The sequence below is a fragment of the Anser brachyrhynchus genome (genome assembly GCF_964034855.1).
Source record: "Anser brachyrhynchus genome assembly, chromosome: 2".
NCBI lineage: Eukaryota > Metazoa > Chordata > Aves > Anseriformes > Anatidae > Anser > Anser brachyrhynchus.
Window position 1 is genome coordinate 44,542,732 of NC_137695.1, and position 27,100 is coordinate 44,569,831.

At 38.6% G+C, this 27,100-nt stretch overlaps 1 protein-coding gene across 5 annotated transcripts in view; it reads right to left on the bottom strand.

Annotated features, from left to right (window-relative positions):
- TOPAZ1 (testis and ovary specific TOPAZ 1) overlaps positions 1 to 21,902 on the bottom strand; it is a 42,134-nt gene extending 20,232 nt beyond the window's left edge. For 2 of the 5 annotated variants that reach the window (XR_013947682.1, XM_080583029.1), the window contains exons 1-8: positions 18,832 to 20,018; positions 14,895 to 17,361; positions 10,572 to 10,639; positions 8,926 to 9,056; positions 7,684 to 7,745; positions 5,686 to 5,798; positions 3,287 to 3,372; positions 2,638 to 2,775 (exon numbers count right to left, since the gene is read on the bottom strand). Coding sequence is in view for 4 of the 5 variants with exons in the window: in XM_080583029.1 (XP_080439155.1) it covers positions 2,638 to 2,775; positions 3,287 to 3,372; positions 5,686 to 5,798; positions 7,684 to 7,745; positions 8,926 to 9,056; positions 10,572 to 10,639; positions 14,895 to 17,361; positions 18,832 to 19,978 (4,212 nt within the window). In the remaining variant the exon portion in view is untranslated. Of the gene's footprint in view, positions 1 to 2,637; positions 2,776 to 3,286; positions 3,373 to 5,685; positions 5,799 to 7,683; positions 7,746 to 8,925; positions 9,057 to 10,571; positions 10,640 to 14,894; positions 17,362 to 18,831; positions 20,019 to 20,418 lie in introns of those variants that run through there. The other 3 variants (XM_080583032.1, XM_080583031.1, XM_080583030.1) reach the window with 3 other exon arrangements.
- Between the last annotated feature and the right edge of the window lie 5,198 nt (positions 21,903 to 27,100).

The following is a 27,100-nucleotide window of genomic DNA, read 5'->3' on the forward strand; positions in this document are numbered from 1 at the left end:
CAAATTAAGGTATCTCATCAGGATGTGATATGCACCTACCGTCCTTAGAGGCAAATGCTCAACCTCTTTTTTGCAACCAAAGGGAAACAAATTTAAGAAGGAGATTCAAGCTAATTCAGGGAAATAAGTCAAAAAGAAGGATGCTGGGCACCTTTTTTCCTCCAAATAACACAGCTTTTTTTCTTTCAGTAAGTGGTAGCAGAGAACACATCTATACTGCAGAACAAGACAACTGATACAACAAGAGAAGACGCTTCCACATACTAGTAAGCCACTATTTTAATCAACTAGTTTTGCATTTCTGCATAAAAAACACCCTTAACTGATGACAATACTGCCACTTCAATCACACCAAATCAGCACTATCGACTAACTATTTTTGCCATTTTAATTTAAATGTCAAAAGCATTCCTTTTTACTAACAAATTCTTAAATTGGAGTGAGGTGCCTTTGGACAAACACAGAACCTTTTTTTTTTTTAATTTATTTTAAAGATAGCAACTCCACTTAGCTTTCTGAAAATGCCCGCAACTACTGAAGCTGTTAGAGCTGCAGAGACACTGATGGTCCAGAGAGACGTATGAAAATCTCAGCAAAAGCATATCACTATTCAATGTCGAAGGATGCTCCAAAACCCTTTAGATTTATCAGACATCTGAATCAATACATTATTTAGTTTTGTATGACCTCTTAAATATTAAGTGATCGGGATTTTCCAGCCTTATTTCCTGTAACTGCTGAATGGACAGGATGAAGCAAACTGTACACACTCTGAAAGACAGCTATTCTTGGAAGGCTAACTGATGTCTAAACCTAGTTAAAACCGTTACCTTATCTCTGGGGAGTATTTAAAACGGTCTTAATAGTCTTGTTTACTTTGCCTAATATAAAAGAGATTTCACTGTGTGAAATGAAAGGCAACTTTCTTTAAATAAATAAAACTGGTAACTTGCAGAATGTGCTGAGCTTAAGAGTATGCTGATTTCCAAAACATACGATGTTTTCATGAATTAGATCACTGCTTTGTTGTGTTATTAATCACAACTGTGAAGAGTATTAAATCCTAGTAGGTTAGGCCATCGGGCATCAACACATTACCTAATGAAAATGAAGGAAGCTCCATTATGGGGAAAGATAGTTCTCTTCAAAAATTCTGCTAACAACCACCACTGGTAACTTAATACTGAACAAGTAGACTGCTAGTCTGCTTAACAGTTCCTAAAGAGATTTATTTTGCCCTAAAACTGACTAGATGACTTCTTTGTTGCTGCTGTACCTGTCTTCCATTTATGTACTTTGGTGCCACCATGAGGTGTATGGCCTATTATCATTTTACGTAGTTCCAAAAAAAAAACAAAATAAAGCAAAACAAAACAAAATGAAAATATGCTTCTGGACTACCAAGAAAGTTAGGCTATGTTTGGTGGGCAGAACTGTACCTGTGCTGGGGTGCTACACCATAAATAAAATCATATGGAAAGGATTTCAATACCTTAACACAAATAATTATCGTTTTGCAATGTGTATATATATAGAAAGAAGCTCTACAAATATGATAATTCACATAAACTAGCTGAAAATCACTGATATTCAACACAGCCTGCCAAAAACATTTCACAACTGAGGCAAAAGGAAAACATACCATAAAGAATTATTTTCAAATGATCTTAGTATTTTTAAGCTGTCATATAAACTTTCAAAGAGGTTGCAAAGCATCAGAAAAAAAGGCAGCTTTTTTCAGAACATAAAAAGGAAGGAAACAACATCAAGAAAAATAACACCCAATTACAGGGACTTATTTTTAAAGTTCTGACACAGTACATTTAATTAATTAATTAATTTATTATTTTTTATATTATTTGCCTCTATCAGGTTCAATGAAAAACACACCAAATTATTTTTTACATGCTTATTTTGTTATTTCTTACTTAAGGACGCTAATGATAAAATTCTAACTCATATCAACTAGATAAGAAATAATCTCATAAGACCTGATGAGGACAAGTTTAGGCATTTGTTAGTTGTTTTAATGTTTCATTTCTTTCTAAGTGACTTACATAACCACCAAAGTCTCAGCTAATGCCAAAATCTTATTACGTGACAGCACAACGAGCTTGCCTTGCACAGTTCTTGGAAGAAGAACTTGTTAAGGGGTTTGAAAACACATCTACTTTGCCCCCCACCAGAAAAGTAGTATTGCTTGCAAATATGGGAATTTCTGCTCCACTGGAGGAGATCACAGCATCTTTAAACAGACAAGCACCCATTCCACAAAACTTGCACAAAGTAATATATCATATATGGCTTTTGATTTTAAGAACTTATACAAAGTCTGTGTTTGCTTACAGGTGTCTGATGCTTGGCATGGAAATTTCTCAGAACCTCCCCATCCTACCACTCCACATCAGTATGGCCTAATTCTTGCTCTTTTGTTGATGTTTGCACTCAGAAAGTCTGCAAGTTCTAAATTCTAGCATATTTTTAATAGAACTTCAGAAGATCTTCTGAACATCTTTTGATCCACCGATATCTGACATTTACTCTCTCTCAATATATAAATGAACACAGGAGATGTTTTTTGGCTTTAAAAAGTGTTCACATTTACAGTCTGCTTCTTTCTTCAATAAATCTCTTTACCTTTTCATGTCTTTGTTCAGGAACATGCCGAAACCAACATTTTGCCCTTTCACAGCCACGCAAAGTCATGAAATAGTATCTGCAATATCTATGGGGCAAATCAATCATCCCCAGGATCTGCTGGACTGAATGAGAAGCCTAAAAATAAAATTAAAACAAGCAGAAAAAAAATATATATTTTTTTGAAAGCACACGTGCTCTTTTTTTTTTTTGAGAATTTCAAAATATCGAAATGTTAGAAGAAGAAAGATGACAAACTACTGCACTGTATGGGTCTGGATAACAAGATGACAATTCTGGGTGGGTCAGATTCCTTTACCCTTTTCAGTGCCCAGCATAATGGATAATGCAGTCTCTCCTAAACATACAAAACTTTGTCTGCTTTTCACATCTACAAAAACAGTAAAACAAAAAGCATTATTCATTTTTGTTTAAGCTGGAAACAGAAATCATCGAAGCTCCACTGTGAACAAATCACTGGTTTTGTTCTCAGAAATTCTATTTACTCATTTATAACATTTTTAGAGGAGCAGAAACATAAATCTAACAGGTTTGTTAATTTCTTACTGGACATGTGGAGAATTATCTCAACATCCGTAACAAATTTAGTGCCAAAGTATCAGAAATCACCACAGATTCTGCAACTCACTTTTGCATTTTTGTCTGTCGTCCATGGCTCAGAATCTCCATGGTTTTGCAATGGCAGTGAAAGGCCTTTTTCTGAAAATGTATGATCTAAAAATTAGGATGAAGACAATAAATGGATCATGTAATAAAATGAGTCATACTGAAACCATTCTCATTTATCTTATTTTCCCTTATATTTAGAAATCTGTCAAGTCATGGCAATGATTAATGAAAATTTGATTAATACAATCTAAAACAAGTAATGTAACTTGTACTTTTCTTAGTTATCCTGAAACTGAGACTTTAAACAAACTTCAAGAGTAAGGGCTTAATAGCAAACATTCACAATTAAACTTCACAACGTTATGCAAGGTTTCTTATCTAACTTACAGAGATGAGAAAAGAAATGGAATGAAAATATCCAGAAGTTTTAATTTCAAAAGGAAAAAAAATGACGACTTTACCAGTAATCTTTGCACTGCCACATCACTAACAAAAAGTTTAAACTATTTTCCGAATTGAAATAAAACCTTTCATAATCTGTATGTTTCAAGCACTGCAATATCAAGCTCAAGCCCAGTGGAAGTAACTGGTTTCTTAAACATGAAACTTGAGTTTAGATCTTTAATTTCTGCCGATAATGGAGATTTCTTTTTCTGAAGAATGAATAATGTTAATAGAGGATAAGAGTTCAATTTCTTAAACTTCACATTTAAAGAGAAGTAAGAGCTTTTGAATGCCTTGCTTTCTACGGTGCCCATCTGGCATCTTGAAAGAACTGGGTATTCAAAAGGCAGGGTGCTCAGTGCTTTCTGAAAAACTACAGTTTAAATAAAGAACGTCCAATAAAGAGGCACATTCTAGTAGAGGTCTGCGCTAGGCTCTTCATTGGTATGTCATTCTAAACAGACAGGGCCATCGCAGGATGGGAAGTGGAAATAGAACAATGTAATATGTAAATGTTAAGTACTACCATGGCTGCACGATTCTGTGCAGTGATGATGGGGAATTTAGTATATTTAGGAAGGGACGGATTTAGTGACAGGAACAAGACTGAGAAAACAGCCAGCAGCTGCAGAAAAATGCCACGGTGAACTTCAGCTCAGAAGCCTTTCCTCTAGATTCTTGCTGTCCCCGCAGCCTAGAGATTCTGGCCAGGTCCTTTCAACAAGAGTTTGTACTCTCCCTGCCACCATAAGCCAATTTCATAGGGGAGCAGGCACTAGAAAGTGAAGCAGCTTGATCCTACCCGCACTGTTCTTGGGGAGAAAAGGGCTGTTTTACTCTCTCCCAGCACAGAAGCTCTTGCTTTAGTAACCATTTCAACTGATACTAAGAAGGATTACAAGAACTCTTCAGAATATGAGTACACTTTTAAGGCCAAAGACATGAGCAATTTTAAACCACTGTAGTCTGGAGACATATTTCACTGCTGCTTTTTATAGCAGTTATGTTTCTTGCACTTCCTAAAAATACTGTTAAGTGATGTGATGATAAAATTGTTCTACAAACTCCGACTGACAGTATAATCTGAAATAAAGCAAGAACGTCTGCCACTGATCTCAATTCAGAAAATCCGCATTTATAAACATCCACATTAACCAATCATTCTAAAAACATCAGTTCCCAAAACAGCTGTTGCAAAGGAACAGAATGACTATCTATCCATAAGTAATCAAGTCCTGGTTTTTCTCTATCTCGTTTGCCAAATAAAACTATGCATTTATGTAAGGCTAAACATCAGAGTTCTCATGTGCAGGGAAAAAGATAAGGAAGCTATGACTACAGTTCCATTATGTTATGATTTCTCTGGTAGCAGAGACACTTCAGCGGTACCTGTCCCAGTTGTGAAATATACCAGGTCAAAATGAAGTGCTGCTTATTAAATCTAGATCATTTCCTTGATGCACTTTAGCAAATGCTTCACAAACGTTTGAGTTGGCATACATAAGAAATTTCTGATCTTCGGCAAGGTGGGCAAATTGCTTTGCCAAGCATTGCTGACAGATAACAATCAATCAAGAAAACCTGTTGTCACATTCTCCGACCACAAATAAAGAAAAATAAGTTATTTGCTAAAAACATGGTTCAAACACAAGCTGTCAAAATACTAAGAATGCAGACATTATTGTACCATTAAAGTATTTGAGAGCTATAAATAATAATATAAAATGAATGATATTTCATCTAACCAAATAGGAATCTGCTAAAAAATCCAGAACAAGAATCAAGAAAACAAACCTAAACAAACAAAAACCTAGCCTTTTACATGAGCGTGTTTATTTTTGCTTCCATGTATAAAAATAAAACAAATTTCAGCCAATGACTTCAGGAATTGAAGAAAATCCTTATGGCTTTATAGGCAGGTAACACACACGTAAGAATAAATTCTGGAGGGTTCACTAATACAGCATACGATACCGTTCTTCCAGGGTTTCAGCACTGTACTTTCACTGGGGACATTTACGTTCGGGACATGCAGTGGCAGTCTTGAGAGCAGCTCACAGTTCATAAGGTCTGTGTATTTACAGTCACTGTTGAGTGTTAAAAAACAAACATTTGGTTAGCCAAATTAAACATGTGCTTCTCTCATATACTAAATACCTATAAAGGGGGATTAAGTATATAAAAGATGAGAATTTCTGCAAAAATTAAAGCAACACTTAAAAACTCACTGTATATTTAAATGGCTAGCAGTCCCAACAACTTTATTAAGGGGCTATTATAATAAATCCCCTTTTAGCAGATCTTCTTCCCTTCAATTAAGAATCTAGGTTCAGTATGAACAACAATTCAGCATGCTTGCTGTTTGGAGAAAGCAATAGTCTTGCTATCCCCTATGAGAAGCACATTCTAGCTATTTATTACTTCTTATAGCAAGGATAAACCTTTCCGAAACTGCAGACTGTTTTTAATACAGTTTGAAGCAAAAATGCTAATGCAGAGAAGAATAAATTCCATAGAATAAGCCTAAATTCATTAATATCTATCTTTACTTTTATTCCAGTCAATATACTGCATTAGTCCTCAGAGGAAAAAAAATCTGTGGATCTCATCACCCAGAATTTTCAAGTTACCATGTAAAAAATTTTTTATGCTTCTTCACCACACCAGCCTCAGATGTGATACAACAGGATTTTTGTAACAACCTACCTTCAGGATAACAATCTCAGATTGCTTTTTAATCTAGATGTCAAACTACACAATTCAGCCAAGAACTCTAAACTATATGGCTGAACAACCAAATCATTTTTTTAACTGACATCATCACTAGAGCCAGAGTTTGCTAAAAAGGGACAGTAACCATGTCTTCTTCTAGGTGAAACTTTGCAATAGTAACATTTTTGAGTAAGACTAGAGAAGAGTTTTACTCTGAATGAAGGACTGGAGTTAAGCACAGAGTGCTGTGTTTCAACTAAGGACGTTTATCTCAGCTCTAATGCTCTGTTAAGGAAAGACGTGAATTAATGTGCTACAACTTGCACAAATATTTTTATCCAGCATAATCTATTTTTTCTGTAGCATGAAAAGCCATTTATGGCATATAGTAAACCTAAAATACTTTTAACAGGAAGAAGAGCTTGAAGCTTCTAGCCGATTAAAGAAAAGACATAATATTCTGTGTATAATGTACTTTTGGTACACTTCAAGTCTCACAGAAACGTGACTGGTACTGGAAAAAAGCAGTACCCTCTTCTATGCCAGCTAAACTTTCTTGACTATTGTGAAAATGACTCTGAATGTCTATGACTCACTTTATCTTTTATTTACTTGAGTATTCCATTAGTTAAGTTTATTTTTTCCACAAAGTTGTCTTCTGCTTTGTTTTTGGGCTGATGTTGAATGGAAGCGTATTACTTTGACGCTTCAGGTTGGAAGTACAATAAACGAAGTAAGCACAGCTTGAAGCCAGCATAGCAGTTAAGCACATGCTTAACTCCACATGCCATTTTTTTAAGAGCCTTTTTCTACTGCTGCTCAAATATCTGTCAGTCTGAATTTGAATGGAATCTTTAAATCGTCTCATGAATTTATAAAGTCCCAAGAGGCAGAAAAGAAAGCTGAGAGTTTCTTTTATGTTATAGTAAATGCTATTGTGGCTGGAAATCTATCTTACATTGTATTTATATGGAGATGCCAACACAGGTGAGACGCCGGTATAAAGTGGCTATATTTAGTCACCAGTCAGAAGACAAAATACCAACTGTTGTCTGCTAGGCTACTACTGCAATATGGCTATATTCTTCTTGTACTTACCACTATGAATTATACTATTTGACACTTTTTTTTTTAAATCAGTCATAATATAACAGAAAAAGAGAATTAAAATGCCAATGGTGCTTTGGCAAAAACGTCACCTTTCATTTGTGAAGTGACTGGGGAACATCACAGGTTACTTGAAGGACACGGTATATTTACCTTTTTTCTGCTTCACCTTTTTCTTCCGGTTCAAGAGCAGCCACTCCGTCTGCAAACCTGAACTGTGAAGATATTTAAAATGTACTTTATGGCTTAACTTTGGTTAAGATTGAGGTTTGGGTGAGATTAGTTGTAGATATTTATTGTTGTCCAACACGGCACAGAAAAGCACACATTAGGGCACTGATTTTATAAAGCCACAACACCACAAAGTAGCCCATCTGGCGATTGGCCTGGCAATACTGCAGCAAGTACTGCTTCTCCAGCAACCTACACAATTTGACATACCCTTTCATCCTCTCTAACACGCTGGGGACAAAAGAGTGCCGTTCACTTTATGAATCACATGTTAGACGCACCAATTCCATTTGCTGAAGGAAATGCTTCTATTCTGCTTTTAAAAATCGTTTTTGCCAGGGAAACCCATTCCTTACTGTTCTATCACCTCATAATTGCACTTACCGATTTTTAGCCATCTGAACTTTGTAGTTTAACTTACCCAGTTAAAACCATTATCCACTCCAGATGTAATGGAAAACAGTAGACACTATCAGCACACACATCTGAGTGGCAGTGAAATATAAATTCCAATCCATTATCAAATAGGTAAATAGCATAAAACTTCAGCAACTCTTAAAATACCTGGACTTATTATCTTGAGGAAGGAGGTGAGAGAGCATAAAGGTCAAATAAAGTTGTTGAGCATGAAAATTGCTTAACATTCCCTCAGAATTGCAAGGAAATCAGTATGTTACTGTCATGGCACTTCTGCCCAAGTGATCAGTCACATAATGCTCCTCCTTAGAGGCAGGATGGCTGTGCAGCTCCCCAGGGTTCAAATGCCATCCCTTCCTCCTGCGGCTGTGCGGTGAGAAATACTTGACACCTACTTTTACTAGGTGTGTTATCTAAAAATATTACATATGCACAGTAGTGCTCTTGTGTGTCCATTGAAATAGTATTTTTAATACAACTGGTAAAAGAGAATTATCTTAACAACTGAGATGACAGTATCTTGTTTCATTTCAAATTTGTAGGTAAATTATTGATGTCATGTTAAAAACAAAAAACAAATTCCATCAAGCAAAACTTAAAAATGTCAACGGCATACAGTGATTGTAAAACTCTGGATGTAATATCTTTTAATTACAGGAATTTAAAACTTAGCAATGAGAACTATCCAAACACATGAATTACCATTTCTTAAACTATTCAGCAACAGAAAGAATGATTTCTCGGTACCTTTTCATTAATTTCAAAACTCTTTAGAAATCCATCTTGCTTTCTCAGTTGCCCATCTTCAAGAGAGTCCTCAGTAACACCTCGCAAAGGACTGTTTCTACTGGATGAATTATGGGTTTTAATATCTGTAGCTGAAAACGTACAAACACATTACTTTATGTTTCCCATACTACTAGACAACAAAACTTTTATTTCCTAGATATTACAAAGACTTACAACCTATCACATTTAAGAGCTTTTAGGACTTCCTAAATGCAGAATTTACGTGTAAAATTATTTCACTTTAAAGCACAAACCCTTTCAAATAAACATTAAACTAAATCTGCAATTAAAATTCCAACCAAGCTGTATGTTCTGCAGTAGTCCCTGTAGAACAGTGTAACAGGTTTATTTATATCACATTGAACTCAATATTTTAAAAATAAATTCAGTTACGATTTATTATTAAAACACAGCCAAAGACATGTATGTTAATTTGCTATGCAAATAAAGACTTAAGTCTCTGCTGGAGAAGAGGCTAAGCTAATCATAATGACATGATGTAACTCAGCAGTAAATACAGATAGCTCTGAAAAAAATCAAATTCCTGTGATACAGTAAACTCGATGAGAATTCAGTGCAAGGGAATTTCAGCACCTTTTGTTAAGTGCCACAGGAAATGAAAAGACCACCTAACTGCAGCTCTCTGAAGTGGTTCTTCAAGCACAATAAAAGAAAAGAAATTCAGTATTTCATCATATCACATAGTCACCAGTGTCTGTGTCATCATCAGGTCATTTATCTTTTAAAAAAGTTACAGTCAAAAATCATCAAGGACAGATCAATATGCATGTGGTAACTTAAGTGTGCGATTGGATCCTAACTTACTCAGACCTGTGAAGAACGAGCTGCTGAAACCTTTTTCTTTATTTTAAGCCCCACAAGAAGACCCATAGACTTCTGGCCTCTAATTTCATTAGAATATGATGTAAAACAACAAACAGATTATGCAAAGTAGAAGTTACTAAAGATTACAAGACTGGATTCCAGGTTTGGGTTCAAACACGTCAGTAGTGCAGGTGCCATGCTCCATCCTCTGGCCCTTTATGTAAGAAGAGGCTTAGCTGTACACTTGCTACCTACTGCACCTCAGCGGTCTTGGTATCTGAGCTCTTACAACCCCATTACCATTTATTTTGCCTTCTGATCACTGAAGCTTGAAACCATTCCTCCCACAAATGCTCACTATTCCCACAAGGAAATTCAATCCTTTTTCTCCAAGATGCTACTTCTGCTCCAACCACTCACTCTTTCTACATGAACATAACACATTAATATAATAACACTTAATGTCTTATTATTGTCTCATCAACTAACAGAGTTCCTTTCCTGAAGTGCCAGAGATGTCAAAAGACAGAAAAAAAAAGACAGAAAAAATAAAAGGACAGAAAAAAGACAGTACTATCAACAGACAAGAACTACAGGGAAAGACATGTTTTCTGTAAGAGGTTTGTACCATCTCAAAAGACGTGCACTTTACATAATTAGGAAATAAATCACTGTTACAAGAAGACACTATTAACTGACAAGTTCTCATTTTATATGGAGAGCCAAGATCCTAGATTTTCCCACTGAACATCTTTGTGGTTCCTTTCTCAGACGCTTACCTTTTATTGCCAAATCCTGTGAATTTTCAGCATGATTCAACATTCCAGATTCCTGTACGGTAACGTCTCTGTTTTGAACAAAAAGTACATTTAAGATCTCCGTCTTGCAAAAAGAGAATTAATCTAACCAGTTCTGTAAAATTAAAGTTTTCAGTAATACTTTTAGCTACAGACAGAATCCTTACTTACAATACGCTATCCTCATCAGAATGTTCTTAAACCTCTTTTGGCTATCCTATGTCCATTGCTACAGACATACACCTAGACATGTCAAGTAAAAACAAGACATTTCAAAATCTAAATTTCCTAGTAAAAGCTCATCATCTCATTTCCCCTTTGCTTAAATCAGGGAAAAAGAGAATCTTCTCTATACAGCGAATTATGGAAATACTGGGCTAATAAACCAATTCGTAAGTATCTATAAAATGCGATTTATAGCAATTTTACATTCAAGACACTTTGCATAACAACGAATCCCAAAAACAGTAAGAAAAAGGTTTACGGAAAGTTACTTAGTTCACCTATTTAAAGATAAGTTAGAAGAATATCTTGTATTTACGCAGAAGGTAAAAATAAATTAAAAATCATATATAGAATAAATAAAACAACAAAGTCATCATCACAGATTTTGGAAGCTTGTACCTGGTGAATGAGACCAAGTATAACAGCAGCAAGCTACCCAGTAAAATGGAACAATGGAAATTTGCAAGAACCTAATGGAAACGAAAGCTTCCCAGGATGTGTAACTTTGAACTACCCGATATGCAGGCGCAGACACCTATGTAGGTCTATTAGAAATACTACGAAACAGAGTTTAATCAAGTTACAGCAAGTCTGCAGAGGTAAGGTGGATTTTTACTAGAAGCAGGCTCTCGGCAGGCTTATTTCATCTCTCTCCTACATGGCCATACATTTCTATGAAATGAAGAGCTTGAGTGATTTCGCCTACAATTGACTTTTTTTTTTTTTTTGTAAAATCGCAGTGCAGACATTTCCAGAAAGCTGTCATCTTCATACAGGCTTTTTAAAATGGAAAATATGTAACAACATAAAGAGACTGAAATCTTCATGTTCAGGTCAAATGCCATGTCCAAATCCTTACCAGATTCTGCTGTGTAGTCTGAAATATTTATGAGAACCACTTTTCAAGTTCTTGCAAAGAAAGTGCCTCAAACATCTACAGAAAGCTACATTTATTACAACACTTGGGTGCTGCTCACCAGCCTGATAAATCTGGGAGCACTGACAGAACCTGCAGAAGTCAAAGCATTTTTGAGTTCGGAAATGGAAACAGACTGATCACGTTAGGATTTTTTTGAGTAGTGAATGCAGGATGCTCTTGTATGCTGTTGATGATCAAGTTTAAACAAATCTCTCTTTACAGAACAAGTTACACGAACCAGAGTGTTGTTCAGTTTGCTGTTTTGCATTTGAAAAGGGATTAAAGTTTATAGATTTTATCTGAAAGGAAAACAATAAAATGCTTGTGTCCTCAGAGCAAGAATGGCTGGCTGCTGATGCTCTTCCAAAGGTAGCCACCAGATCTTCTGGCTCTGAGCCGCTAGATCTCAGATTTTTGTGTTTGGAGGAAGAGCACAAATGAATGCACCAACGGTGTCCTTTCCAATTACAATTTTAATACTATTAAACTTCTAAGTATTACTCAACACAATTTAAAAAGCTTTAACAACCTAGCCATGTACTTTCAGAATAACCTGCTGCTAGCAGACATACTGCTCTTACTTTCTGTATCTACAGAGCAAAACACCATCACACAAAAATTAATCTACTGAAGTCCATCCCCATACACAAGCACTGAAACAATTTTAGCAAAGATCCAGATCCTTTCTCTCATCATCTGCCTGTTCTTATCAGTCTGAAGGGAAATCAGAGCAAAAGCTATGTTCTGATACAGGTAAAGAAAACGGTTAGCAACAACCACCACCTGCAAGCATCAAGACCTTGCACCTCTGTTCTGGTTAAGATCATTTCGATTGTATTTTTGTGGAGTGTAATGGTTAGTATTAACCAAACACGAAGCAAAATATGCATATACTAGAGCTGACATGAGCTCGAGATGGCTGATGACAGTGCAGTTCTGACTCACTGCTCTATGCAGACAGATGGAAGCAGCTTTCCAAACTAATGTTGCTGCAAAGCAAAATTGAGTATGCATAAAGTAAGAAGCCAACAATGAAACACATACAATACCAGGATATTCCTAAGGAAACGCCATGGACAGAAACAGCATTTTGTTTTAAAATATGTAGTACGATATAAACAGAATAATGATATAAACAGCTTAATCACTTTTTTTGGTTGGGCAGATAAAATTGAAGTCACGGTATTATCAGGTAAATGCCATCAAAATAAAAAATGACAGCATGAACTGGCCACTCTCACCATCAAACCTGGTGGTATCTAAGCTGTCTCAGAAAGCTCTCGGAAGGTCTACTGCCTTGTTTTAATTTTCTCCTATTCAGTTCATTAGTATGTTCTTGACTGTTACCAACTACAGTCAGGAACCTCCTAATGATCTTTGCGTCAACTTATGGCGGGTACAAAGCAACAACAGCTGATTTTGCCGGCTTCTTAAGCAAATTAAAGAGAAATTCTAAGAAATCAGAACCGTGCATTTCAATTTTCCTTGGCAATGGCACACAAATTCTACAGATATGAGGTAGAAAGTTGAAATCTGGTTTCAAGCAAGTTCAGTCTTCATCTTATGGTTTGATAATGTTACTCCAACTCAATGTCATTACTTAGTAAAGGGAATATTTATCCTCCCTGTAAACTATTGACAAGGCCCAATAAATCTTCAGTTAGTACTGTACAAATAGCAAACTTTACACCCACATGTTGGTTATGGTAGGAAAGGGCTCGGAAGGTCTGGTCTTCCACTCTGTGCAAGAGCTGTCTGGACACAGTCAGTTGGAAACTCTGTCCATCTCTGAACAGCCATTATTACCCAGGGGCAATATATAGAAACCACTCATTCTGCTATATACAGCATGTTTAAGATATAATATACACTATACAAAAACAGAAAATGAATGCTCATTCTAACAAATTCAGTATGCTACAGCCTAATTGTTTCCTAAGAAGACTGGTGCTCCTACTAAAGACCTGTCTTTTGAGCTCTGTTCTTCAGAGGGTTTTTTTTTTAGTAAAAAGTATTATTCTATTTTTTAAAAATATATATATTCTCATGTCTAAAACCTGCTCAGCACATTGAAGAAGATTCCTGTCCTCTCTCACGCAAGTTTAATGACAGGGAAAGGATAAAGGAGGGAAAGGAGAGCAAAGAGACAAAAAATGAATGCTGTTATAAGATGGTGCAACTTTGAAAATAATTACATTTTTTATTTAAAATGAAGATAATGTAAAACAACCCACAAAGTGCCAAGGAAGAAAATCAAACACCATCCAATTAAAACAACAACAACAAAAAAACCCTTATCTTCAGAAGAAAAATCTCATGCAGTTGCTTTCTCAATTTTGGCTTTCTCTTTAAGATAAAAAATTCAAACTCAAAACTCATTTATCAAACAGAGGTATCAGAGCTTAGAGAAAAGAAAATGGACTAGTGAGTTGACAAGTTCATCTATTCCACAAGAGACTACTGCTTGTTTTATAAAAGCTTGTGGCTACTTTAAAGTGCTACCCCCTTCAGTGACTTTTATTATCACCTCAAAACCCAGAAAAGAAAAGGAATGCCTGATAATGTATACTAGGCTTCTGCTGAATGACGGCGCAGGCTTATAAACATCCAAAACGTGTTAGCCAAATTACAGATGTGAAAGCTATTCACATGTCCGGGGGTAGAAGAGAAGTGGGGAAGGAGAAAGACAGAATGGAAGGCTGCTGCAGAGACAGCCACTAACTCATACACAGACAGCAAAAGTATTAGCTACACCTGGAAAAGCAAGACGTATTTCTAAGTATCGTACCATTTCACAACTAAAAAACTACCCTCAAAGGGATACTGCTTAAGCCAGATACTTTAAAATATTGTTGTTTACTAAGAATATTACTCTTAATAATTAGCTTTCCTTATACTTTCATATTTCACATCATCGAGACCAATTCTTGAGGACTAGGCTTTTCTTCCATTTTGGATTTATCCTTGTTCTTACCAGGAAACCACAGCATAGTTTATCTGCACACAGAATCCTACCATATCTCAAATCAAACTTTGATGCTTAAAGCCAGCCCAGATACTAGCCAAATTCTCTAAGGAAGTCTGACAACTACAACCAAAGTATACTGATATGTGATCAAAGTAATTGGGATTGTTGTCATCGAAAAGAATGATAAGCATACCTAAAATTAGCATTTACTGAACCTCTATTTTCTGGAATAACAGCATACTCAGGCTTAAGATTCTGCTTCTCTTCTTTAATGAAGATGCTACTACAGGATGTCTTCATGGGCCAATTTTCACAGGCTGTGAGTGTAAGCTCCTCGTCGTCATTGGTTCCAAAAAGATCAGGGTCATCCTGAATCACATCAATGACAAGAACATCTTCTTTGTAAGCTTCAAGAATATCTGGAAAAAAATCACCTTTGGGCTGTGAACGATTCACTCTTGATTTGCCACCACCACGTATTTCTAATGCAACGGGATGGTCAACTGCATTCCCCGAATGCTCAGGAAAATTTGACTTCCATACACATTGAGCAGCGCTGAAGCCACATGGAGATGACTCCAGCTGCCTCTCAGGAGCAGGACACGGATGTAAGGAGGCATGTTCAGGGAGCGTGGGCATCTCATTCGAAAGGGTTTCAGAGCCATCATGATGCAAGTCCTTACCGTTGATCTTACCAGCATTTTCCTTCATGGAAGCTGCAGATGTAGCATCACTAACTACAGGAAGGGGCTGCTGCTCAGAATTTACCGAAGTCTCCTCATTTTTCTTCTGCCTTTGCGAAACACTAGAGCTATCCAGGAGCTCTAGTGGGCTACAGGTTTTTCTTTCTGATGAACTGACACATTCCAATTTCCTGGATTCGGATTTGTTTCTGCGTAAAGGAATTCTGAAATTCGTCAGGTTTCCGGTGTTTAATGATTTCATTAGTTTTACATCAGAAAGCGTCTGGTTCACAACTGATGCCTTACGGCTTAACTTTATTCTGCTTTTGTTACTTGTAGATGTGTTATTCTGGACTGTCACAGATGGGCTTCTCTTTGTTACAGCTCCTTTGTTTTTATTTTTTGGTTTTGCTGTAAAATTTGAGGTTGCTTTAACTTCTTGCATATCATCAGGGTTAAAAGCCACAGCACTTGTAACCATATTAACTGGTGATTCCACATTTTCATTGCTCATTCCACAAGTCTCATCAATATCCATAGAAGAGGATTCTGATGTTTCAACTGAAGTCAGGCATTTGGCATTTAGATCCACTGCATTATGTGCACGTTCCTTAACTTCTGCCAATGATGTACTTAAATCCAACTGCCCTGAATTTTCTGTCACAGCACTGTTTCCTACAGCCTTGAGGCTGCTTTTATCAGAGGATTCCTCGAAGACTTGACTTAGAAGTCTTTTTCCTTCTGAGAGGGACCAGTGATTTTTAGGAACCCATTCAGAAGTCCTGGCACAAGATTCACGAGGCCAAACATTTTTACCAGTCATAGGTACTGTTCTTTGACAGGTAAACTGACGCAGTTTCCTATTAACTTTATTCAGTTTTCCACCTGTCGTGCTTTTGTGACAATTAGAAACACCACGGGCCTGAGTTAGTGCTCTCAGACTACCCGAGGTAGCAGAGTGCCATTGTGGTGCCTCACAGCTTGAAGCTTCTCCTTTTGCTACTACTGAGAGCTTAGATGTCTTCTTAAAGCCACCTTCAAATGCAAGTGATTTGGTACTATTCTTCCGCTGTGCTGATGCCTCTTGTGCTTCACGAGTATTGTTTCCTGTATGAAGATCATCTGTACAATCCCATGAATCTGACAGAGCCATTTCTTCATGGTTTAGTCCCAAGACAGCAGAGGAGCTTGATGTGGCAACTTCTGTCTTTAATTCACACTTAGTGCATTCATTAGCCCCATTCGTGAAAACATTCTGCACGGCTGACATCTCACTGATTTTCATCTTTTTTGCACGCTTTCTACGCATATTCGATTTTTTTTCACTTAAAAACTTATTGCTTTGACTCTGATGGCATGAAAAATACCCTTTTTTATGTTGAGATTTCACTTCATTAAACAATAAACTACTTTTTATAGGTGAGCTTTCTTTTTGCATTGTATTAGTGCTGCAATTCAACTCACTCTGTTCTACTGTACTGTCAGGACAAGCAGATTTTCTCTTATGCTGGGCTAAATGGAAGAATCTACTTAATTTAAAAGTGCTGGCAGTTCCATCAAGTAAAGATTTTACAAATGTGTTGACGTAACTACAAGCCTCTAATCTCACAACTGGATTCTTTCTTGTTACGCAGAGCAAGCTGTTGCAATGCTTTAGGGTGTTTCTGCAGTGGTCAGCAACACGTTTTGCAGATTTATTTATCACTTTTTTTGCTGTAGTTACACTCAAACTTTGCAAGCTCGCGATACAATCAATTCTGGCTTTCCTTTTTTTAAGCTGTATAACAGACCTTTTTGCTTCAGGATGACAAAGAAAACTCTTGTTTTGAGTCCCACCTAAAGCAGCAACTGTAGGAGATTCAGAGTAGCAAGGTTCCTTTTCATCGAGATCTTCTGACTTAGTTAGATTTGCCTTACAATTCTTCACAGCCTGCGTACCTGAGTCTTGCTCATTTTTTTTCCATTTTTTCTTTGCTGCTTAAAAACAAAGTAGTCTCATTAAAGAATACACTAAGGGGAAAAAAACACCCTAATGCATTATTTTATAAAGAGGACAAAAACATTCAAGGCTAGTAAAGAACATGACACTGTGTAAGACTGAAACGTTTGTTACAATTCACCAAATCTTGTTTTTTCATTTTTAATGAGCACTATTAGCAGACGTAAGAGTACCAAATTGTCTTTAGAAAATGTATAAAAAAAAGAACAGAACCTGAAGATGTCACAGGGTCATTGGAAGCTGTGTATTTAAAACAGGTGGAAACCAATTAGAGCAAGTCTGGCAAGGAAACACTGATGTTGTTTGCACTATCAGCCTTAAAATCTTTTGTTTACATAGTACATTCTCTGTAATAGGAAAGCTTGTTTATAATAATGCAATAATTTATTTCAGATATATCGTCCGATTAAATCCTGGAAAATTCCAGGACTTGCATTTTTCTAAAATACTACTTTTTATTTGAGAGCACATACAGATTATGTAAACTGTACACATGAAAATTTCATATGGAGAACAAACTTGAGAAAGTATTGGTAAAATTTGGTTTTATAAGACCTCAGTTTTCAAACATAATTTTAGTATCTCAAATTTTTCAGGATTTGGTATCTAGATGAAATATTCATTAATAACCTACAGCAAATGTTTGTCATCTGAATATACTCATTTTGGAAGTAAAAAGAATGCCTTACAGACAACTGCATTGAAAATAATGAGAATTCCTAAAAAATCCTCTTTCAAAATTGTTCATTTGATACAATATTCTCTTAGCACACCAAAATGAAATCTTTGTTTCTGCATCTTTTAGAACTTCGCAGAGAATAGCGACAAAAAAAGCCGGAAGTTCTGACAACAAAACCCAGCATTATACAAAGGCAAGCACTAATGACTGCATGATACACATTTGAAAATAATCAAATAACATAAAACTGTCGAATTTACTATCTTTTATTTTAGCTTTGCTGGAACTACTGCCTCTGTTGCTGCTTGTGCCTTACCTTCTACATGTAAACGCGTACACTACGTTGGAGGAGAAAACAAGTAAAGAAAAATTCTTACTCAGGGCCTGCTGCTGATGCCCCTTCTCTCTTCCCCTTCTGCCCCCACCAGTTTATGTGGTCTCCTCTCCTTTGTGCTAAAGAACTGCTTTTCAACAAAAGCCTCTCCTCTTCCTAAAAATTTCTTCCAAGACTGGTATTCACAGTTCTGTAAAGTCCCTAGCTCAAGAAGCACATAGGTTAAGTGCTAGGTTACCAGCCGCATGCTGACAGTCACTTTGAGATAGGACACAGACCACCCCTTCCTGCCTGCAGGACTTTGTCCCACACATACACTAACCTACAGGAAAAAAAATAAATCTGATTTTTCACTTTCTAACAAGGTCTTACTGCAGCACCAGCCCCTCGTCCTGGAAGCCCAAATTCTCCACCTGTATTTCCACAAATGCTTACCACTTTCCCCCAGTCTATCTGCTCCTTTCTGAGGGTCTGAGCTCTGCTGCTGTTCTATCACGCAACGCTTGTGCAGCTTTCCTCTGGCTGTTGGTTGTTCTTGGCCGCTTACACCCTGTGCATGCAGTAACGCCAGTGAGTCCCTCTTCTTCAGACTCACAGCTCTCTTGGACTCTAGACGCTTTCTATGGAGTTCTACCAAGGCAGATCCACCTCTCTTTCTTGGCCTGTGTAGTTTTGATTTCCCCAAAGATGGCCTGGTTTTCTTTCTCAAGCATTTCTTTCCTTTTTTCTTGGGCTTTTCTGAACCTTTTAAAGAACATGGATTCATCTTCCCTGGGTTATCTACCACTTCCCAAGGTTGTGGTTCAGACAAGGCTGATTCCTCGTTCCCCAAATTCCTTTTAAGATCTGGGATTTGCAGTTTCAGTATCATTAAGGAACCAATGCCTTTAATTTCAGTACTACACGCGCTGTTTCTAGGCTGCAGCACCTCTGCTTCTGGCAAACAGGGAACAGTACTCTCTGTGCTGTCAAGTTCCTCCTCCGAGGTCGGGATTTGCAATTTCAGTTCCATATAGGAACGTTTGCGTTTTTTTCCTGAGCTCCTCGAACTCTCTGGGAAGCCTGAGCGGTTCAGCCCTTCTGGGCTACCGGTCTCTCCTGAGAATTTCTTCCGCAAGGTAACTCGCGAGAAAGATGGCTGCTGACCCTGTCCCGTCCTTCTGCTTCCAATCTTTTCCCAGCACGTTCCTGCCACCCTGGTTGCTGCTCGCCAGTCTTCACACAGGGCAGCGTCTGGTATCTGCACAGCGACACCCTTCTTGCTTTGCGATGCCACCCCGCACTGGATCCCCTTGTTTTTCTTACCGGGGAGTCTCTGACGGCTCTCGACTTGCTCCTTCTGCATGGGCAACAGAAGAGCATGCTGCTCAGGAGAAACTCCGGACAGCGCAGCAGGGAGCACAGAGGACGGTAAGGATTGCTCAGCTTTTCTCTCTGGTGCCAGGTGAGAGCTCTTCTTGCCTGCCAACTCCCCCGGCTCACACCCTACCCCTGCACCCAGACAGCTCAGGCTGGCGGCCACCCTCCGGGCCACCTTCACCTTGCCACCGGTCACCACCTTCCCCGACCTTAACTGGGGCATCACAGGGCCCTGAAAAAGCCACCACCAAGCCCACAAAGCCCACTCACCTGCGCACCCCTACCCGCACGCCGGCTACCCCGGACCCGGAGGCCAGCACCACCTCTTCCCGCCTCAGCCCTCACCTCAGCGGGGGCGACAGGCCGCCACCCGCGGCCACCCCCCGGCTCCGGGAGCAGCGGGAGGGAGGAGGCAGCAGCCCCGCACCTCCCCGCCTCTCGCCCCCCGCCGCCCCCCAGCCCCGTGTCCCTCGCCCCGCTCGCAGTGCACCGCGCCGTCCCTCGACGCCTCGCCGGGCGCCGCCGCCGCCGCCTGCCCGCACCGCACCGAGCCCGTGAGGGAGGCTCCGCAGCCGTCCCGGGGCTGCCCTGGGCGGCCGGGCGAGACCGCCGTCGGGGACGGGCCGGGAGGCGGCCTGGCCGCTTCGCTCCGCTCCCCCGTACCGCTCCGGGGCCGGCTGGAGCTGCCGCGGCGTTGTGGTGGCGTTGCCAAATGGCGGCAGGCGTCTTGCTCGGCCGGGCCTCAGTCACGCAGCCAAAAAACACAAACACCAACCCCCTAGCCCCACAAAAAAACACATTCATTGCCCACACAGACATCACCCCCCTTCCCTCCCACACACCCTTCCCTCCCCAAACCACATTGCCCAGCCTTTTTTTTTTTTTTTAGGTCTTTCATCCACCAGAATAACTCCCTCCAAAACTGGGAGGGAACATGCTTGTGTTTGTATCAGCACCTTACATAAGCTTTGTATTTCAAATAAGGTATTTTCTGAGGAGATACTAAAGTCAGAACAAAATAGTTCAAACACTGTGTAGCCAGAACACAGCCCAAACTGGTGTTTGGGCTTCAAATGCAGGAGTAGTTCCAGTGAAAATGGAGGCCACCAAAGCTTAAGGACCATTCACTGTGTGTGAACATGAACACATAGAAACTAGCTTACGAAAGCAATGTTGTACAAAGATTGAATTTTTGTGTGGTAAATGCTGTGAAAATCATAAATGCTGAAACTTAGGAAAGTGTTACTTTAACACCAGCAACTCGGTCAGCATAACGGCAGGTGTTCATAAATGGCCTCCTCCTCCTAGGCCACAGCCCTTTATCCACTCACGGATCAAATGGAGGCAGTCACCCTGACTTACCGCTCCCTCATGTGAGACCTGGGACCAGAAATAAAACTTTCTGTGTCACTCCTTTCCAGAAGTAGTGTTGTGGGTGTGAAAGAGGAGTTGAAATTAATAAAGGCATCTTTGGATTTCTAACCAGCTGGCATTGGCCCACTTGCGACTCTGGCTAAACAACTCGTTTTACCTTTCTATTTCCATCTACAGGTAGAGATAATACATCTCTATCCTAATAAAGTCAGGGACACTTTTTTTTTTTTTTTGAGGGAGAGAGGGGGCAAACCTCTAAATTAGTGAAAAAAAAGGCAGGCTTGAAAACTTCTTAGGTTGCACACATGTTCAAGTACAAAAAAGTCAGTGAGTGGCCAACTAAAACTCACCAAAGCAGAAAATACATTTTTTTTAGTCAGTTTTTGCTTCAGCTCAGTATAGTGCTTCATGTCCTTGGGACAGAAAAAAACTGATAAAAGGGAGCCGACTGTACGGTACTTACCATCCTCAATGTGCTGCAGGATTCCTGTTACATAAAACGTTCAGCTCTGGCAAAATCTAACCTGCTCTGGTTCAGATGTATGTAACATAGTCTTTTAAGTTTGGTAGCAAGCCAAGAAAGGAAAAAAAATATGCCGAAAAGCAGTATTAAAGGAAAACCTGAAGAACGGCATTTGATTTAGCTTACTGCTCTCCAGTATCATTTTCAAGATTTAGTATCTAGTCAGTTATTTACAATAATAAGAATTTTAGTCAGACCAGATTTTTATGAAATGAATAAAAACTGTACTTGAAATGAATACTAATTAAATACATTCTTCATGAAAGTCCTTTGAAAAAAGAGCTAGAGCCTCAGAACGGACATTTTGAAGCAGCTGCGGATTATGTTAAAAAACAGACTGCATTCAGTTAAAAATATTGCTAAGAAGAGGTAGTGTAAACATTATCTTACAAAGCAGAGCAATTTAACCTTCTTTTAAAAATGCTTGAAATAAGAGGCAGAGATTTAATACACAGACGTATTATTTAAGGAAATTCCATGTCAAGCGTTTATTAAAACTGCAGGTTATTAAAGTGTAAGTAACTTAAAAATCAAATAAACAGCTTAAGGGGAAACATGAATTATTGTCACATTCCAACAACATTTGAATTAGTAATACTACAAGCAGATGTTTAAGCTTTATTGTAAAATTCTGTCTTGTTTGGAAAAAAAGATAAATGCTTGTTTCTCCTGAGCATTGTAAATTGTGTACCTCAATACAATATCTAAGCTTTAGACTGAATTCAGCTTTTGCTGATCTGTTCCTTTGTTTCACTGGTTTCTTCTTCATGCTAGACACTTAAACAGTCACAGAAATGCTAGGTACCCAGTGTCTGAAAGTAAAAAGGGAACCCTGGTGCCTAAAAACATATTTTTTTCCCCCGAATAACTGGTACATTCAAAGATAACTGGCAATTTCCAAGAAGGAAAATGGAATTTATGTGACTACATTTATGTAAAGTCCATTAAATTTTTCTTTCTTTCTTCTCCCAGAGGAGCAAGTGTTTGCTCTTAGCCTCCCAACCAACTTCATTTTCATTACCGGTGTGGAGAAGCTGTAGCTGCAGATCTAACACGGATACGTTTGACCAATCTTCCAAAAGTTTTTGAAGGGTTGATATCTAGAAACCCGTAAATAACAGCTGCATAGGTGAGCAAATCCTACACAATTTTTACTGGGCTGTATTTCAGACATTGCTAATATACTCACCTAGCAACAAGAATTAAGTCTTCTTTTTGAGCTAGGGAACTGGAAGCAATTAACTTGAAAATGAATTGTCTTTTTTTTATTATTTTTTGGTGAGGTAATGTTAAAAATGTCCCCCTGGACTGCTTCCTTTTGCAGTCCTTACATCTTCATGCTTGGTTGAGGAATAGATTTGTTATCTCTAGCAAACCTTAGCATAAAGATTTTGTCTGTGCTGTGGTGTAATAGTTGAGATTGAGCTCTGAAGAATGTTCATAGTCTGTTACATTCCTAAAATATGCCAAATTAATACAAATAAAACCAAACAGGGAAGGGTTTTAGTCCAATATGTCCAAGAGAGTATACTTCTACAGCCCCGAGGATTATTTTTTAACAGTTCTGATGTATTGGTTTTGTGAAGTTAGCACCCAAAATATTAGCACAGATATGATTTCAAGTAACTTTTTTGCCCCATGCCTTCTATTCAAATATATGGCTGTTTTAGAAATAGGTTTATTGCTAGCCTGTTGAACTAAGGAGTTTTGTCTCAGGCAATATGTGTACTTCCCTCTAAAAATGCCTTTGCTTTCCATTCACCTTTGACATGAGTTGTAATGAGAATCGTGCTAACTTGCCTCATTATGCTGAGGTACAATGTGCATGTTGGACTGACTTCCTTGGTTGCTCAGCTGTATAGGTGTTGACCCAGTTCTTACTAGCAGCTTTTCTACCCTGGCACTACAAACTCAGTTAGACAGGGGTCATGTTTGAAAACCACTGGATGCGCTTGGAAACCAAAGAGCTCACTGCTGACATTGTTAGAAATAAATACAGTGATAATACAACAACAATTAATTGATGTGCAACCAGTATGGTGTTGGGAGCAGAGGTACCTCAGTGGAGGTATGTGATCCGCTTTGCAAAGTGGTTACACTGCGTGACATCCTGAGTCATAAATCCAGGGAGTAGCTGGTATTTCAACCTTTATTTTGGTGGCCGCTTTTTGTTATAGGGCTGTACAGAGTAGATTAAAGTAACTGCGTTTTCCACCAGTTTAAAATGAGACATTGGAGGGAAAAGGACAGCTGGTGTATTTCATAATGAACCATCTGGCTTCTTTTGGTAGATCCTCTGATTCCTAATTTATTACTGAATTGTGACAGCATGAAAATCAAAATTATCGATTGTGTGGAATCAGTGTTTCCCTCTGGCACATTTTGTGCTCCTTCAGTTTCTGTCAAAGGATGGTCCTAGGAGGGATAAGGACCTCTCACACTGAGGTTTTGCAAAGCTTTAAAGTCATCTATACCAATTGCCTTTTTTTGGTAATCATGCTGCTTGACATTTATTCTGGAAGACCTACTTTCCAGATGATCACATCTGATCTGAACCTTGTAGAAAGTGGCACTAATCAGTTTTAAGTTTCCATGAGGGAATTTCTGCCTTAGGTTCATACTCCGTTCTATTCACATTCTTTTTTTTTTTTTTTTTTTTTTTTCTCCTAGTTTACACTGCTAGGAGATTAAAAACTTAACTAGCTAACTGGAACTTGAAATTCAGAAAATACAGATGCAGTAGAGGAATTAGTCAAGTAGGAGAGTGAGACCAAGTCTCACTTTTATTAATTGAGACCAAGTCTCAATTTATTTTAAAATTCTCCAAATAAAGTATATCTTTGCTTTAACTATATAGTATGTAACCACGTACCTACTACTAAGTCTGCCTTCAGAATAAACTTGTTTTAGTGGCTGGATGAAAGAGATGTTAGACTTTAGAGGAAAGCATCTGCAAGCCAGCAAGTACATGACGCCTCCATCTCACTGCCAAAAAGGATTTTGAAATGTGATTTCTGAATGAGAAAATTAAAGAAGAAAGGAAAAGTGGAAATGGAAGTTCAGTAAATCAAAGCTAGAAAAGCCGTACTGTTAGAGACAGTAGGGGTGAATGAGACATAAGCAGTGTAATAAAACAGTAAATAAACAGAGGGAAGTGTACCATAGAGAAATCAGACAAAAAGATTATAAAATTGCTTCAGAAAATCACTCTTAAAATGAAAGAAAAATGGAAAGAAAGGAGAGCTGAAGACAAAACACGGTGGGAATTTCTTTGTGGTTCAGACTGAAGAAGCAGTAGAGGAGCATCTTCAGCAGTGCTCTAAGGAAAAGGAAAGAGAGCCTTGAAATTTGGATGGTGGCACTGATAAGCGGCAAACTAGAATCCAGATCTGAATCCTAATTAATCTTACTGCTGGACATTGAGCTATCCTCAGTGACTGGCTCCTAGCTTCAATTTCTTGTTCTGTGGACATCCATTAAGACCTTACATCTGTGTCTGTTTAATAGTGTCAAGGTGTCTGACATACCAAGTGTGGAGCCTTATAGTCAGAATAGCTTTCTGTGACTTTTTTTCTCCTTGGGTGCTTCATCCATAACCATCAGATCACATCCACCAATAAATTCTGTAGTTTATATTGCTTTTGAACCTGAGGAGTATATTTACAGTTACTGTATGTTTTCAGAACTTGAATATTTTTTCAGAGCTGCAGATCTATGAAATGGCTGCTGTTTGCCTTTTTTTTTTTTTCTCCTTGGAGACAGTATTACTCTCTAACAATGAAAATACCTTTTGCAGTTGAAACATTTTTTCAGCCAGGCTGACTGTACTGAACAATATTGAGCATGTCCCTGACAAACACAGCACACAACCATTTTAAAATGCGGTAGCATCACCACTGCTGAATGTTATGCAGCTGGCATAACCAGGGTAACCTATGGTAAGAGACACCCTTTCAAAAGCACTCTTTCAAAAGCTTACTCTTTGGTATTAAGGCTGGCAATAAGTGATTATTATAAATTAAATGCAGTGTCATTACCACCTAAAGGACAAGTCAGAACATCAACACAGTTTCTTTCTTTCTTGGTATTGCACTTAGTGTATGTGTGCCTGCTTATGACAGTCTTTCCTTCCTGGCCTCTGAGTAAGTATTGAATGTTGGGCAATTTCATCTAAATTTGACTGCGATGGGATGAAGACTTCTGAGATATTAAGTTCCTGCATATTTCATGAAGATAGACATCCATGTAGATGAGAAATGGTCCATGGAGGGAAAGGCTAATAGGCTCACCCTTTATTAAACATCAGAGAGTCCACAGAAGAAATGTCAGATACCAGGTCTTGTCCTACTGCTGACAGAGCCATGGGTTATAAGCTCTGCAGCAGGGTTTCAGGCAGGACTTTCTGTCTGGGGACATCTTGGTTATTAGAAGATCTGCTGGTGCAGAGAGCTTTCACGTGAATTACACTTGGTAACAGAGCCTGCTGACCAGAACACACTTCAGGGTTTCCTGAAGCTGGGGCACACAGGATACTAGCTGCAAAGTGGTATTACTCTTTGCAGTCTGCATAAACACTGCATGTGGATTACTGGCTTTCTGAGGAAGTGATGAGGATGTAAAGGTGTCTCCCTTGCTGGTGGTACCACTACCATTCAGGCTGTGCCTGCATCTGACATCTGCCACTGAAATTTGGCATCAGTGAAATAACCTCAGCTTTGTGGAAGGGATTTCAGCGAGCTGGCTGGGACTCCTTTGCTGTGTGCTTTGCTGGCAGCTTGTAGCAGGCTGAATGAAGGGGAGGATAGGGTGAGGTGATAAGATTTTTGCAAGAAGTTTTTTCTTCTCTCATTTTAATTGTAGTTTCTTGTTTATATCCACCACTGTCAAAAAATAACTGCATGTACTCCAAATTTGGGAAAGCTGCGTTGCTTAATCAACAAATACCTGTGTTACATATTACACTGGGTTCCTCAATTTATCCAGACCTGATATGAAGAGATGCCTTGCTCTGTACCTGGAAGCATCTTAAAAAGACTAACAGCAGGGAACAGATATTGATCACAAAAAGCATAAAAACAAATCTATCTCAGAGTTTGGCTCCTAAATTTTCATTAAAGGAAGAACAAATACAGTTTTATCTGAGACAGTATGATTCAGTACTAGTTTTATGTACTTTTATATTAGCAGGTAGCAAATGTAGCTGCATTCTGTCCTTTGTTTCCTTCCTGGTGTCATGGGAGACGTCCTTTATTCTGGCCACAATTCTTCATCCTTCCTGTCTACTATGACCTCCTAGTAAAATTGCTCCTTCCAGTCCGTGCTGATTGGTATCGACCTGCCTGTTGGTGGAGCTGGTGTGAGCCCTTCTTGCCCATAATGTGTGCAGCTGAGGGGGACAGCAGGAGAGACACTGTTGCAGCACTGAATATTTTTGTGCATCTTGTATTC